At 42.6% G+C, this 16,332-nt stretch overlaps 1 protein-coding gene across 1 annotated transcript in view; it reads right to left on the bottom strand.

The window, feature by feature from the left end:
• LOC130121685 (electrogenic sodium bicarbonate cotransporter 4-like) overlaps positions 1-16,332 on the bottom strand; it is a 51,050-nt gene that overhangs the window by 34,306 nt on the left and 412 nt on the right. Inside the window, exons 2-5 of the mRNA XM_056290538.1 lie at positions 14,332-14,550; positions 7,923-8,052; positions 650-810; positions 381-536 (exon numbers count right to left, since the gene is read on the bottom strand). Of these exons, the coding sequence (XP_056146513.1) occupies positions 381-536; positions 650-810; positions 7,923-8,052; positions 14,332-14,550 (666 nt within the window). The remainder of the gene's footprint in view (positions 1-380; positions 537-649; positions 811-7,922; positions 8,053-14,331; positions 14,551-16,332) is intronic.

The raw sequence follows: 16,332 nt of genomic DNA, 5'->3' as shown, positions 1-16,332 counted from the left end.
AGAGCAGCAGGGGAGGACAGAGTAATCAGCAATAATCACGTCATCAGCACATTCAACAGCTGCACGCGTGGATCGTGTCGGGGGGGGGGGGGAAACCAAAGGAATAAGTATAATCTGGGAAAGGGGTTATCAGATTAAGTTGCAAAAAGGAAAAATTAAAAGTGATGCAGTGAAATGTGAAAGACAAAAATGAAAGTAGAGAGACAAGAGTACTGTAGTGTGAAGATACCCTGCTGCCTCTTCCTCTGTACAGCTGCTTCCTCTCAGCACCCTCACGGCTGCCATCTACATAGTGTGCTCACTCATACACGCACACATACACACGCACACACACGCACGCACGCACACACTCACTCATACACACACCCACACGGTCTTACTGGAGGTGGTGTTAGAAGATTTCCCTATGTCTGCCAGGGAGCGGTGGATGGGTTTCTTGGTCTGGTGGCGATGTCTTCTTAGCAACACAAAGCTGATCTTCTCCTTCACCTCCTCACCAACCATGCCGTCCGCTATCTGGCGGTCCACTATCTCATCTGGCGTGAGCAGTCGTTTGAAACAGAACAAAGACAACACAACATTTGTCCGAACGTTCAGCCGTGACGCGTCGTCAGCGATTCCTCTCAGGAGAGCTGAGAGCTGGACTCACCCACGATCTGCGGCAGGGAGTAGCCCTCCAGGTCCAGCAGAATGCTGCCCGTCTGCAGACACGTCCTGAGCTCAAACAGGCTGTGGAGGGTCAGTGTGGAGACGTGAGGCTTGCTCCATCTTTCTCCTCCCTCCTCTACTTTCTCCTCAAACTTCACCCACCTGTTCAGAAGGAGAGACGTGTTGGAGCAGCGCCGATGAGGGCACGTTACCGGTGACGCGGTGGTTTCTGAACACCGGTGAAATTGGTGCTGATTCACAACATCTGACGCACGCCTCACATAAACGCCACGTTTCCCCGAACCGCTTCATTTGCTAGATACCCCGATCGCTGCACTAGCGCCTCCTCTGGTCGGTCGGGGCGCCTGTTCGGGAGGGAAGGGGAACTGGGGGGAATAGCGTGATCATCCCACGCGCTACGTCCCCCTAGTGAAACTCCTCACTGTCGGGTGAAAAGAAGCGGCTGGCGACTCCACATGTATGGGAGGAGGCATGTGGTAGTCTGCAGCCCTCCCCGGATCGGTAGAGGGGGTGGAGCAGAGACCGGGACGGCTCGGAAGGTGGGGTAATTGGGCGGGTACCATTGGGGAGAAAAAGGGGGGAAAATAAAAACGTGACAGCTTGGCAGTTTTGTCAGTGTGAGTAGGCTAACAAGTCCGTCCACACAGAAATCAGTAGAGTTCACCAAGAGAAGGAGCACACAGAAACCAGATTCTGTCGTCAATTAGAAACTTGGGTCGAACTCAGGAACATATTGTAGCGAATTTGGGGGACAACGCAACCACAGGAAGTGCCGCGGCCGGGACGCGAACCCGTGTCGCCCGCACCGCAGGAGGCCTCGCTAACCGCTAGACTAAAGGGTCAGACCCGCGAGCCGGCGGCCAGCGTGTCCTCTTATCCATGCACGTTACAGTATAAACCACGCGCTGCGGAAGAAAGGAAGAAACTGAAATGAGAGGAAACACATCTTTACAGTTTCACTAAGCACCCTGAACTTTGCAGATGACGGCTGCTCGCCATCCCAACATAGCCATCGATTATGAAGAGACACGGTGTTCATTGGTCTGCAGTGTAAACTTCTCCAACAGGAAGTGACGAGCCACAATCCAGATTTCCACCTGGTTCTGTTCCTGCCAGCTTTCCGAGGTCAGCCAAAGACACCAGCTTTGATGCGACTACAACAACAACAACAACAACAGGAATACACATGTCATTTGGACACCGCTTTTCAAAATACTCCAAGACGCTTCACATATGATAAAATAAGCATAAAAGCAACACACTAAAGCATATAACACAACCTTAATTACACGTTAAGAGGAATTCTGAAGAGATGAGTTTTGATTGATGATCCGAATGTGGACGGATCAGCCTCTGCTGTGTTTGGGAAAGGGGGTTTAGAGGGAGGGGGCTGCGATGGAGAAGCCTCGTTTGCCCCCGGCCCGGTGCTTGGTCCTGTGCGGTGGAGGTTTTGAGGAGCGGGGGCTGTGGGAAGGGGTACGGTGGTGGAGCAGGTCCCTGAGGTAGGAGGGGACCCGGCTATGAAGGGCGTTGTGAGTGAGGACGAGGACTTTGAATGTGATCCGTTGTGAGACAGGGAGCCAGTGGAGGTTCTGGAGGTCAGGGGAGTGGCAGTGGGAGTGGGTGAGCAGACAAGGCGGCAGGATGCACTGGGGTTTGTTCAGGACTTGGAATGATGAGCCGTGCAGAATGCTGCTGCCGTAGTCAAATGTGGATGTGATGAGGGCGTGGGTCAAGGTTTCAGCAGCAGAGAAAGAGAGTGGTGGGCGGAGATAAGCTATGGTTTTTAGGCGGAAAAGGCAGTTCTGGTGAATCGATCGATGTGGTGTTCAAAAGAGAAGGTTGCTGTCGAAAATTATCCCAAGGTTAGGGATGTGTTGGGGAGGGGGACAGAGTGGAGATATCGGTAACACTTTAGTATGGGGAACATAAAAACACTTAATTACTAGTGAATTAGTAATGATCAAGATGTCACTTTAGTATGGGGAACATATTCTAAGTAACAATAACTTAATGTACAGTAATTTAACACTATGAACACTTGTAGTTTTGTGTGTTGTTATGTAAGAACAGAGCATATTCATTAAGTGTTAGTAAGGGAGAATAACTCGTCTTGTGGTACTACCACCTTATAAAGGCCATACTAAGCAAAGCATATTGAGATGGTACTACTAATAAGCAATACTTCTGAGGTTATAGAGGGAAAACTCATAGTTAATGGCTTACTGGTTGTATAATAAGGCCATGCAGAATAAGGCATTAATGAGTACCTAATAATGACCAATTAAGAGCCAATATGTTGCTAATTTGCATGCTAATAATCACCTAATTAATGGTGACTACGTTCCCCATACTAAAGCGTTACCGTGTTATCGATGGTAAGGTAGAAGTTAAGGGTGGCTTTGGAAAGGGGTTTCGGACTGATAATGATAATGTCAGATTTATCACAATGTAGTTTGAGGAAGTTGGTTTGCATCCTGGTCTGATTTCACTGACGCAGTTGGTCAGACTGGAGTAAGTCAGAGTGGTGATGGATCTAGTGGAGATGTAGAGGTGGACATCATCGGCGTAACGGTGGAAGTGGAGACCATGATGATGTATGATGTTACCAAGAGAGAGCATGTAAAGGGTGAACAGGAGAGGACTAAGTACTGAACCCTGAAGGACGTCTTGGTCAAGGAGGATGAGAATGCTGAGGTGGCCAGAGTCTGCAGAAAGGAGGAGGTTGTTAGTGACTTGAAGGAGGGCTGTTTCTGTAGTGTGCTGTGAGTGGAAACTAGGTGGCAATGGTTCGAACAGGTCGTGGGATAGGTGGCAATCTTTGAGTTGGGAGGCGACAAAGTATTTAAGGGATTTTTTCACAGAAAGGGGACATTCAATATAGGCTGAAAATTGCAACCAGATTAAGTGTATCTGGGACTGAACCAAAGGTGAAGGAGAAGTTTATAATTTCTGTGATGAGTGAGGAGATAGCTAGGAGATAGTCCTTAACAAGCCTGGATGGGATACAGAACAAAAGTGGAGCTTCTCATTCCTGCCATAAAGTTGGTCAGCTTCACTGGAGACACAGGGGAGAATTTTGACCAAGGATGGATGGTAAAGGGTAAAGGAGGCAGGCAGGCGGGGGTCAGGTTTCCGTAGATGGTGTCAATTTTAGTTTAGAAAAAGGGAAGGAAAGAGTTGCACTTGTTAACTGTGAAGAAACTGGAAGACTCTGCACTAGGTTTGAGAAGTTTGTTTATTGTGGAAAAAGGAGCCTCAGGCTTGGTGGAGCCAGAGTGTGGGCTGTGATGAGAGTGTCTTTGCATTATTGAAGGTAGTCTATGTAGGCTTGAAGATGCACTGTTACACCAGTTCTCTTGCAAAGCTTTTCAAGATGATGCTAATAGGATTTCATGGGATGTAGTTCAGGAGTATACCAGGGAGCTGAATATTTTGGTTTTAATGGGGGCCAGCTGATCAAGACAGGAGAGTGAGTCATTATAATAACTGACAAGATCTGAAGGATTATCAGACAGCGGGTGGGGGGGATATTTTACTGGTAAGAGGCTGTAGGAGCTGAGAGGGAGATAGATTTGAGATTTCTGAAGGATATTTTGTGTTTAACTTTTAGGATGGGGATAGGGATGTCAATGCCCATGGTTACCAGGTGGTCAGAGATATTGAGGTTGAGGCTGGAGAGTTGATGTGTTGTGAGCAGTGTGGAGCAGAGTGGAGCAGAGTGGAGCAGAGTGGAGCAGTGTGGAGCAGTGTGGAGCAGAGTGGAGCAGTATGGAGCAGTATGGAGCAGAGTGGAGCAGTGTGGAGCAGTGTGGAGCAGAGTGGAGCAGAGTGGAGCAGTATGGAGCAGAGTGGAGCAGTATGGAGCAGTGTGGAGCAGACCAAATCCAGGATGTGAGTGGGGAAGTTGATATGTTGTGTGAAGTAGAAGCATTGCAGCAGTTCCAGGAATGCTGTGGCAGATTTATGGTCGGCGTCATCAATGTGGATATTAGAATCACCCAGGAGGAGAACAGAAGGTGAGATGGCACATAGCTGGGTCAGAAAATCAGAGAAGTTGGAGAGAAAAGAGGGGTTTGGCTTGGGGGGGGGGGGGTATCGGCAGTGACCAAGGGAGTTTGAAGGCACGGTGTTCGAAAGAATGAGCGGCAGGAATGGAAATGGTGGTTGGTTGTTTTAATGTCCTCCCTGTACACAGCAGTAACACCACCTCCCCGCTCCCCAAGACGAGGTTTATCAATGTATGTGAATCAGGAGGGTGGGGTCTGGTTTAATAGAAGTAGTCCAGGGGTTTATGCTAGGTTTCAGTGAGGCAGAGGAAATCTAGGTAATTAATAAATTCAATCCGAATGAGGCTTTTGTTATCGAGTGAACTTACGTTGAGCAAATCCAGTTTCAGATAACGTTGCTTTATGATAGGTTGTGAGGACTGGGGAAGGAGATGGAGACTGGACTGATTCACGTGTCGTTTGTTGTGATGATGGTGAGGGTACTGGTGTCTGTAGGTAATACAGTCAGGAATGGGAAGAAGTAGAACAGCGGTGCGATCACACCACAAGGGGGAGCTGGTGTGAGCTCAGGATGCGACAGTCACTGTTGTGGGCAAAGGGGAAGAAGAGGGTTCGGGGAGGCGTAAATAGTCAATCACGTGTGGAGGACAGAACAGCGTGCTGCAAATTAGCAGCAAGCATGCGACTACCTAGCATGTTCAGGTGAAGACCACCTTCTATACAGAGAGGAGCTCTCCCAGAACAAGCCACAGCTATGAATAAACCCAGTGTTGTGTGCCATACTCACTGACTAGAGCCAGGTATGAAGACTGAGAATCCTGCTAAAATGCCCCACACCGTGACCCAATAAGGGAATTGGGCCAGAAATAAAAGTGGTTTTTCCATGCGTTTTGGACTATGGACTCCCCGATGATCAAGGTAGTGGGGGGGGGGAGTGGGTGACTGATTGACAGCCCTGTCAGGGACAGTCTTGGGAAGGAATGAATGTTGTTGGCCTGATGAAGCAGCATTGTGACTGGGAGTGACCAACCTGCCCTAATGTCGGAGAGGACAGTGCAGGGGGACCCACGCAGGGGGACCCACGGTGGCAATGGCAGCAGGAGGTGGGTCAGACACAACAGCAGCCGGGACCGGTTCCAGGGACCGGTTCCATGTGGAAAGGAGCAACATCGGCCACGGGAACAGCAACTGCCACAGGGGCATCAACAGGCTGAGCCATGACATTAGCCAATAGCATGATAGACCGATGTGAGAGGTTTACGGGTAGAGGCAAGGCAGCTCGGGGTCTTTCCATCTTGCCCTGTCTGACTGCCACTTCTGACCAGGTAGCCTGTGAGCTGGGATTGGAGCAGGAGGAGGGCTGGCAATGAGATGGTGGGTCCCAGAGGATGGTATCGGAGATGGCTGAGTTCATAACAGATCATTTTGGACTCTGTGGCTAGAGTGTCAATAAAACTGGACAAAAGAGAGTCCATTTTTCACCGTCCTTGAATTTACTAATGTCATTTTTTTTCAGGCAGGCCTTGCAAGGCATAGCGATATTAATCCGCTTCATCGATGTTCACAGAAAGAAAGTGGGATTTCGCTAGCTCCATTAGCCATTAGCTCTGTCAGCTCAGTGTTGAGACCACACGGTTCTCACCAAGAGTGCAGGGTGTCAGTGCAGCAATCGATGATCCAGTAAGAGACCATAAAAGGGACAAACCATGAAATCAACTAGAATAATCCAAAAGGTCTCTTGGACTTGTTAAAAGTTGTTAAACGTTACAAGTAAGCAGAACCACAAACAAACAAACAAACAAACTGCAGCTGGCAGCTGGAACTGGAAGTCCAAGAGTTCAAGTCAGCAACAACTAGGCTATTTCTTTCTTTCTCTCTTTTTTTGGGGGGGGTTTACCCCCCCTTTTCTCCCCAATTGTATCCAGCCAACTATCGCACTCTTCCGAGCCGTCCCGGTCTCTGCTCCACCCCCTCTGCTGATCCGGGGAGGGCTGCAGACTACCACATGCCTCCTCCCATACATGTGGAGTCACCAGCCACTTCTTTTCACCTGACAGTGAGGAGTTTCACTAGGGGGCCGTAGCACGTGGGAGGATCACGCTATTCCCTTCAGTCCCCCCCCCGAACAGGCGCCCCGACCGACCAGAGGAGGCGCTAGTGCAGCGATCAGGACACATACCCACATCAGGCTTCCCACCCACAGACACGGCCAGTTGTGCCTGTAGGGACGCCTGACCAAGCCAGAGGTAACACTGGGATTCGAACCGGCGATCCCTGTGTTAGAGCCCAATGTATGCCTGCCTGGCAAAGCATCAGAAAACATCAGACACACGTTTCATTGCTGTAAGAGAACGTAACAACAGGTATGCCCAACAGTCTTACTGACACGTCTTGTTTTATCACGCTGTAGCTTGTACCTTGCCGTCTCAACCTGCGCTTTTGGATCGCTTGTAGAGGAGCAATAAAGTGTTTTAGTGAGAGAAATAAGCCAACAGTCTTACAAAGGCAAATCACATATGCTTCACGATTTTCAAGTCCCGTTTTCAAGGGTTCTTCTCCATCTTTTCTGCATGAGTTGGAGTGTAAACTGGACGCAGAGGAAGGCTAATTTCCTCCAGAAGCCTTGATTGTGTCCAGCTATGTTGACGAGGCTTGTTAACGATAGGAAACATCTCAAGAGACTCGACATTACGCCGGTATGGTCCCTCAAGTTTGAAGGACCGGCTAAATCCCCCCATCTCTGCAGGATGTTAACTTAATGAAAATGTTGCCCTCCGATTTAATCGAGGTCTGTGCTGCTAGAGTCCTGCACCCCAGGACCCATCTGAAATTCTTTCTCAGATCTGAAGCCCTTCAACCCCTATATCCCCTCCAAAGTACCCCCAAATCCTAAACTAATGAAGGCTAACATACACTTTTTTGTGTATGTATGTATATATGTGCGTGTGTGCGTGCGTGTGTGTTATGTGTTACTATATATATGTGTGTGTGTGTGTGTGTGTGTGTGTTTATAGTGTGTATATATCTGTGTGTATGTATGTGTGTATGTATGTATGTATATGTGTGTATGTATATATATGTGTGTATGTATGTATATATATATATATATATACGTGTGTGTGTATATATGTATATGTATGTATATATGTCTATATGTATATGTATGTATGTGTGTGTGTATGTGTGTGTGTGTGTGTATGCATATGTGTGTGTGTATATATATATGTATGTTGGTATGTGTACCTAGCAGACTCTTTCCACTCCAGCTCATCCCCCTCATGTTGTAGTGTGTCCATTTCAGTGAAGATTGTGGGTGTTGGGGTGTTGTCATCATCCCCAAGAATGTGACGTAACCGTTCTGCTGCTGGGGACACTATGGACATGGAAATGAAGTGAGGAGAAGACACACGTGGCTTTAGGAACAGAGTTGAAGAGCAAGAGTCGCAAACAAAAACACAAATAACTCATAACACCATAAAAAAAATACACCAAATATACTCAGTTTAACATATGGGACCAAGCCAATATGGGGGATGGTCATGTGTACATCAGCCTATCCTCAGTGAGTCCCTGCATAGTTAGTCACATCCTCTAATGACTTTGTGATAATGGAGTTGTGTACTCTATCAGCCTGCACATCTTTCTAAATTTCCTCTGACCAAATCAATTTCAATTAACTTTCTCCAAGCCCAGGGGCATTGGTCAGTTGCATCACACCATTGTTTGTGTGTGTTTGTGCATTTTAATTTGTGTGCATTTGCTTGTGTCAGTGTCTGCATTTATGTGTAGGTAGCGTGTCTCATCAAGATACATCAGTAAACGTATGTGATTTACTAAAGTGCTGCAAACCAGATGTGAAACTGATCTTCACAGTTTACCATGTACATGTCCAGTACATGCAATTCTGCAAAACATTACACACTTGTGATGCGCGCAGTGTTCTGCTGCACACCTCACAGCTACACCCTGCAACACTTAGATAACTTTACATCTTTAACGAAAGCATTGAGGCCGACACACGTCAAAAACATCACTTCCTTTCTTGTGCTCAGTAGTTTTATATTTTAAAAACGTATAATTTTATATAGTTTGTGATTTTTTCATGGTCCCTCCTCAGGCGATCTGTCTGTGTGTCTCTCTGTATTTGTGAATATGTGTGTTGTCTCTCTGTATTTGTGAATATGTGTGTTGCTGTGTATGTGTGTGTCCGATGTAGAAGATAACCCCCACAGAGAAAGGTCATGACAGTTATGTATACAATGATTCACATCCGTCACACATGCACTTCTGGATGAAGCTGCAAGAGCAGCTGTAAAATGCTCGTGACAGTTACTTAAGGAACCAACTTCTGAACTTTGAAACAAAAAGATGCTCGTGACAGTTACTTAAGTAACCAACTTTTTCACTTTGAAACAAAAAGATGCTCGTGACAGTTACTTAAGTAACTAACTTCTGAACTTTGAAACAAAAAGATGCTCGTGACAGTTACTTAAGAAACCAACTTTTTCACTTTGAAACAAAAAGATGCTCAGACAGTTACTTAAGTAACTAACTTCTGAACTTTGAAACAAAAAGATGCTCATGACAGTTACTTAAGTAACCAACTTTTTCACTTTGAAACAAAAAGATGCTCATGACAGTTACTTAAGTAACTAACCTCTGAACTTTGAAACAAAAAGATGCTCATGACAGTTACTTAAGTATCCAACCTTTTTCACTTTGAAACAAAAAGATGCTCGTGACAGTTACTTAAGTTACCAACTTTTTCACTTTGAAACAAAAAGATGCTCGTGACAGTTACTTAAGTAACTAACTTCTGAACTTTGAAACAAAAAGATGCTCATGACAGTTACTTAAGTAACCAACTTTTTCACTTTGAAACAAAAAGATGCTCATGACAGTTACTTAAGAAACCAACTTTTTCACTTTGAAACAAAAAGATGCTCATGACAGTTACTTAAGTAACTAACTTCTGAACTTTGAAACAAAAAGATGCTCATAACAGTTACTTAAGTAACCAACTTTTTCACTTTGAAACAAAAAGATGCTCATGACAGTTACTTAAGTAACTAACTTTTTCACTTTGAAACAAAAAGATGCTCATGACAGTTACTTAAGTAACCAACTTTTTCACTTTGAAACAAAAAGATGCTCATGACAGTTACTTAAGTAACTAACCGCTGAACTCTGAAACAAAAAGATGCTCATGACAGTTACTTAAGTATCCAACCTTTTTCACTTTGAAACAAAAAGATGCTCGTGACAGTTACTTAAGTAACCAACTTTTTCACTTTGAAACAAAAAGATGCTCGTGACAGTTACTTAAGTAACTAACTTCTGAACTTTGAAACAAAAAGATGCTCATGACAGTTACTTAAGTAACCAACTTTTTCACTTTGAAACAAAAAGATGCTCGTGACAGTTACTTAAGTAACCAACTTTTTCAATTTGAAACAAAAAGATGCTCGTGACAGTTACTTAAGTAACTAACTTCTGAACTTTGAAACAAAAAGATGCTCATGACAGTTACTTAAGTAACCAACTTTTTCACTTTGAAACAAAAAGATGCTCATGACAGTTACTTAAGTAACTAACCTCTGAACTTTGAAACAAAAAGATGCTCATGACAGTTACTTAAGTATCCAACCTTTTTCACTTTGAAACAAAAAGATGCTCGTGACAGTTACTTAAGTAACCAACTTTTTCACTTTGAAACAAAAAGATGCTCGTGACAGTTACTTAAGTAACTAACTTCTGAACTTTGAAACAAAAAGATGCTCATGACAGTTACTTAAGTAACCAACTTTTTCACTTTGAAACAAAAAGATGCTCATGACAGTTACTTAAGAAACCAACTTTTTCACTTTGAAACAAAAAGATGCTCATGACAGTTACTTAAGTAACTAACTTCTGAACTTTGAAACAAAAAGATGCTCAGACAGTTACTTAAGTAACCAACTTTTTCACTTTGAAACAGAAAGATGCTCATGACAGTTACTTAAGTAACTAACTTCTGAACTTTGAAACAAAAAGATGCTCGTGACAGTTACTTAAGTAACCATCTTTTTCACTTTGAAACAAAAAGATGCTCATGACAGTTACTTAAGTAACCAACTTTTTCACTTTGAAACAAAAAGATGCTCGTGACAGTTACTTAATTAACCAACTTTTTCACTTTGAAACAAAAAGATGCTCGTGACAGTTACTTAAGTAACCAACTTTTTCACTTTGAAACAAAAAGATGCTCATGACAGTTACTTAAGTAACCAACTTTTTCACTTTGAAACAAAAAGATGCTCATGACAGTTACTTAAGTAACCAACTTTTGAAATTTGAAACAAAAAGATGCTCATGACAGTTACTTAAGTAACCAACTTTTTCACTTTGAAGCAAAAAGATGCTCATAACAGTTACTTAAGTAACTAACTTCTGAACTTTGAAACAAAAAGATGCTCATGACAGTTACTTAAGTAACCGACTTTTTCACTTTGAAACAAAAAGATGCTCGTGACAGTTACTTAAGTAACCAACTTTTTCACTTTGAAACAAAAAGATGCTCGTGACAGTTACTTAAGTAACCAACTTTTTCACTTTGAAGCAAAAAGATGCTCATGACAGTTACTTAAGTAACCAACTTTTCACTTTGAAACAAAAAGATGCTCATGACAGTCACTTAAGTAACCAACTTTTCACTTTGAAACAAAAAGATGCTCATGACAGTTACTTAAGTAACCAACTTTTTCACTTTGAAACAAAAAGATGCTCATGACAGTTACTTAAGTAACCAACCTTTTTCACTTTGAAGCAAAAAGATGCTCATGATAGGTTACTTAAGTAAACAACTTTTTCACTTTGAAACAAAAAGATGCTCATGACAGTTACTTAAGTAAACAACTTTTTCACTTTGAAACAAAAAGATGCTCATGACAGTTACTTAAGTAACTAACTTCTGAACTTTGAAACAAAAAGATGCTCAGACAGTTACTTAAGTAACCAACTTTTTCACTTTGAAGCAAAAAGATGCTCATAAAAGTTACTTAAGTAAACAACTTTTTCACTTTGAAACAAAAAGATGCTCATGACAGTCACTTAAGTAACTAACTTCTGAACTTTGAAACAAAAAGATGCTCAGACAGTTACTTAAGTAACCAACTTTTTTCACTTTGAAACAAAAAGATGCTCGTGACAGTTACTTAAGTAACTAACTTCTGAACTTTGAAACAAAAAGATGCTCATAACAGTTACTTAAGTAACCAACTATTTCACTTTGAAACAAAAAGATGCTCATGACAGTTACTTAAGTAACCAACCTTTTTCACTTTGAAGCAAAAAGATGCTCATGACAGTTACTTAAGTAAACAACTTTTTCACTTTGAAACAAAAAGATGCTCATGACAGTTACTTAAGTAACTAACTTTTTCACTTTGAAACAAAAAGATGCTCAGACAGTTACTTAAGTAACTAACTTCTGAACTTTGAAACAAAAAGATGCTCATTACAGTTACTTAAGTAACTAACTTCTGAACTTTGAAACAAAAAGATGCTCATGACAGTTACTTAAGTAACCAACTTCTGAACTTTGAAACAAAAAGATGCTCATGACAGTTACTTAAGTAACTAACTTCTGAACTTTGAAACAAAAAGATGCTCATGACAGTTACTTAAGTAACCAACCTTTTTCACTTTGAAGCAAAAAGATGCTCATGATAGGTTACTTAAGTAACCAACCTTTTTCACTTTGAAGCAAAAAGATGCTCATGACAGTTACTTAAGTAACCAACTTTTTTCACTTTGAAACAAAAAGATGCTCAGGCAGTTACTTAAGTAACTAACTTTTTCACTTTGAAACAAAAAGATGCTCATGACAGTCACTTAAGTAACCAACTTTTTTCACTTTGACACGAAAAGATGCTCATGACAGTTACTTAAGTAACCAACTTTTGAACTTTGAAACAAAAAGATGCTCGTGAAAGTTACTTAAGTAACCGACTTTTTTCACTTTGAAATGAAAAGATGCTCATGACAGTTTCTTAAGTAACCAACTTTTTAACTTTAAAACAAAAAAAATGCTCATGACAGTTACTTAAGTAAGCAACTTTTTTTCATTTTGAAACAAAAAATGCTCATGACAGTTACTTAAGTAACCAACTTATTAACTTTGAAACAAAAAAATTCATTGGAAAACACTTTGGCCCCTTATCTGGAATAAAGTGTCTTAATATGTATTTTTATATGTACTTTTTTTAATTGTACTTGATTCATTTGCATCATCTGTTTACTTAATAAAAAACAATAAAACTAAAATGACAACTGAAAACACATTTGCATTGGAGTACAGAAGTCACTATAGCATAGTGTGTTGCAGCCATTTCAGTGTGAAGTGCTTTGTGTGCTCGCAGTAGAAAAACGCTGCAGAGATGCAATCGCTTAAGTCACCTCACTTCAATAATGTATGTTGCAAACTAATTCTGTTTTTTAATCTTGCTTCATGCCATCATTACCTATGTGAGAGCCGGGCAGGGTCCAGCGGGAAGCCATGCTAGAGGTAAAACAGGACCTTGAGTCCTGCAAACTCATTTGATCCTCTGTCCAGAAACAGCAAAATGAAAAGATAGAGAAATCCTCCAGGCTGTGTTGGGCCAAAAAGGAAGTGGCCTCCTGGCTCCTGTCTTTCTGTCCAGGCTGAACTTCTTAAGCTCTCTATACCCTGCTCTCTGACATGAGGAAAGACACTTCCCTCACATTCGTCCTGTCTCCTGGCTTCTGTGCTGGGCCTGGCTCCTCGGTGTTGTCCTCTACTGCTTCTGCTGTCTAGTCTTTCATCCCAGTTCCCATGTATGTTTCGGTGCTTTTTCATTCAAAATGGTTTTACCCAGGCTTTTCAATTGAGCGGGCTCACCAACCAGTTGAGCCAGGTCTTCTCTCAGCGGAGGCAAAAACACACTGAAATCTCCAGTGGAGCAAGGAGTCGGAGGCTTTAAGAGGGCTGATGCACACCACAGGCCCTCTAGCACACCCTCCTATTAGGCATGAGCACACAAACAACAACGCACACTTCCACGCACAAATGCACAGACACACACACACACACATGCAATCCACACTTATGTGGTGACTGACTGATTTTTTTTCAGTAATTTCTGCTCTGATCATCCCAACATTCCTGCGTTTCTTCCTTCCACCTTCCCACCATCACTGTTTCAGCATGGCTGCTCTCTTTCACTGTGGATCACGTGAATTTGCGGCTGCAGGCTGTCTTTGCATGGAACAAGCAATATTACAAAGTGTAACATGGACAAAACACTCACAGTCATCCCAAATAATACACACACACACACACACACACCCACACACACACACACACAGAGCTTGGAGTTCCTCAACTCTAATCAGCTTACAGGCTTCACAGTGAAATGCCTCCATGAAAACAGGGGCCAAGCTGCAAAATATTCATTACACACATCATGCACAAGCGACTTCTTCATGTGTTGTGTTATAGCATCAATAATATATATCACACTCATCTGGTCCTGGGTCTGCTAGCAAATGTATGACCGTTCAGTTCAGGGTGGAATTGTCATTAAATGGCCTCGTGTGTGTGTGTGTGTGTGTGTGTTTTCGTGTACATGGGATTATGTATCTTGATTCCAACCTGCAGGGTCTTGGTGTTCATGCCGCTCTGCCCTTCCCTCCTGATCTTCATCGTGCTCCTCTTCGTCATGGTAGTAGCCACGGCGGGGCTGTTCGTGGTGTGTGTGGTGATCATAATGGGCATGTTGTCGATCACGGCTGGTTACACTAGCGTAGGAATGATGTCTGCGCCTTTTACGTCTGCGTGTAACTGGAACACCAATGTATACAGGCTGAGAGTCTGAAGGAGGGACGAAGAGGGAGAGAAACGAGAAGAACGACCATAAGACTTTGTATGGCAAACAAGTGCAAGAACTAGACAGACAGACAGACAGACAGACAGACAGACAGACAGACAGACAGACAGACAGACAGACAGACAGACAGATAGATAGATAGATAGATAGATAGATAGATAGATAGATAGATAGATAGATAGATAGATAGATAGATAGATAGATAGAGATAGAGAGAGAGAGAGAGAGAGAGAGAGAGAGAGAGAGAGAGAGAGAGAGAGAGAGAGAGAGAGAGAGAAAGATGGTGAGAGACACAGGGAGAGAGTTTTTTATTTGTATTTTTTTTTGTATTGTGTTTCTTTGTTGTAGTGTGTTTCTTTGCTGTAGTGTGTTTCTTTGTTGTAGTGCGTTTCTTTGCTGCAATGTGTTTCCTTGTTGTAGTGTTTCTTTGCCGTAGTGTGTTTCTTTGTTGTAGTGTGTTCTTTGCTGCAGTGTGTTTCTTTGCTGCAGTGTGTTTCTTTGCTGTAGTGTGTTTCTTTGTTGTAGTGTGTTTCTTTGCTGCAGTGTGTTTCTTTGTCGTAGTGTGTTTCTTTGTTGTAGTGTGTTTCTTTGCTGCAGTGTTTCTTTGTCGTAGTGTGTTTCTTTGTCGTAGTGTGTTTCTTTGTTGTAGTGTGTTTCTTTGTTGTCGTGTGTTTCTTTGCTGCAGTGTGTTTCTTTGTTGTAGTGTGTTTCTTTGTTGTACTGTGTTTCTTTGTTGTTGTGTGTTTCTTTGCTGATGTGTGTTTCTTTGTTGCACTGTGTTTCTTTGTTGTAGTGTTTCTTTGTTGCACTGTGTTTCTTTGTTGTAGTTTGTTTCTTTGTTGTAGTGCGTTTCTTTGTTGCACTGTGTTTCTTTGTTGCACTGTGTTTCTTTGTTGTAGTGTGTTTCTTTGCTGCACTGTGTTTCTTTTCTGTAGTGTGTTTCTTTGCTGCAGCGTGTTTCTTTGCTGCAGTGTGTATCTTTGCTGTAGTGTGTTTCTTTGCTGTAGTGTGTATCTTTGCTGTAGTGTGTTTCTTTGCTGTAGTGTGTTTCTTTGCTGCAGTGTGTTTCTTTGCTGTAGTGTGTTTCTTTGCTGTAGTGTGTATCTTTGCTGCAGTGTGTTTCTTTGCTGCAGTGTGTTTCTTTGCTGCAGTGTGTATCTTTGCTGTAGTGTGTTTCTTTGCTGTAGTGTGTATCTTTGCTGTAGTGTGTTTCTTTGCTGTAGTGTGTTTCTTTGCTGCAGTGTATTTCTTTGCTGTAGTGTGTTTCTTTGCTGTAGTGTGTTTCTTTGCAGTAGTGTGTTTCTTTGCTGTAGTGTGTTTCTTTGCTGCAGTGTGTTTCTTTGCTGTAGTGTGTATCTTTGCTGCAGTGTGTTTCTTTGCTGCAGTGTGTTTCTTTGCTGTAGTGTGTTTCTTTGCTGCAGTGTGTTTCTTTGCTGTAGTGTGTATCTTTGCTGTAGTGTGTTTCTTTGCTGTGGTGTGTTTCTTTGGTGCGGTGTGTTTCTTTGCTGTAGTGTGTTTCTTTGCTGTAGTGTGTTTTTTTGCTGTAGTGTGTTTCTTTGCTGTAGTGTGTATCTTTGCTGAAGTGTGTTTCTTTGCTGCAGTGTGTTTCTTTGCTGTAGTGTGTTTCTTTTCTGTAGTGTGTTTCTTTGCTGCAGTGTGTTTCTTTGCTGTAGTGTGTTTCTTTGCTGCAGTGTGTTTCTTTGCTGCAGTGTGTTTCTTTGCTGTAGTGTGTATCTTTGCTGTAGTGTGTTTCTTTGCTGAAGTGT

Source organism: Lampris incognitus, chromosome 12 (assembly GCF_029633865.1).
Source record: "Lampris incognitus isolate fLamInc1 chromosome 12, fLamInc1.hap2, whole genome shotgun sequence".
Taxonomy (NCBI): domain Eukaryota; kingdom Metazoa; phylum Chordata; class Actinopteri; order Lampriformes; family Lampridae; genus Lampris; species Lampris incognitus.
The sequence above is the reverse complement of the archived record's forward strand: the minus strand, read 5'-3'. Positions and strand labels throughout refer to the sequence as shown.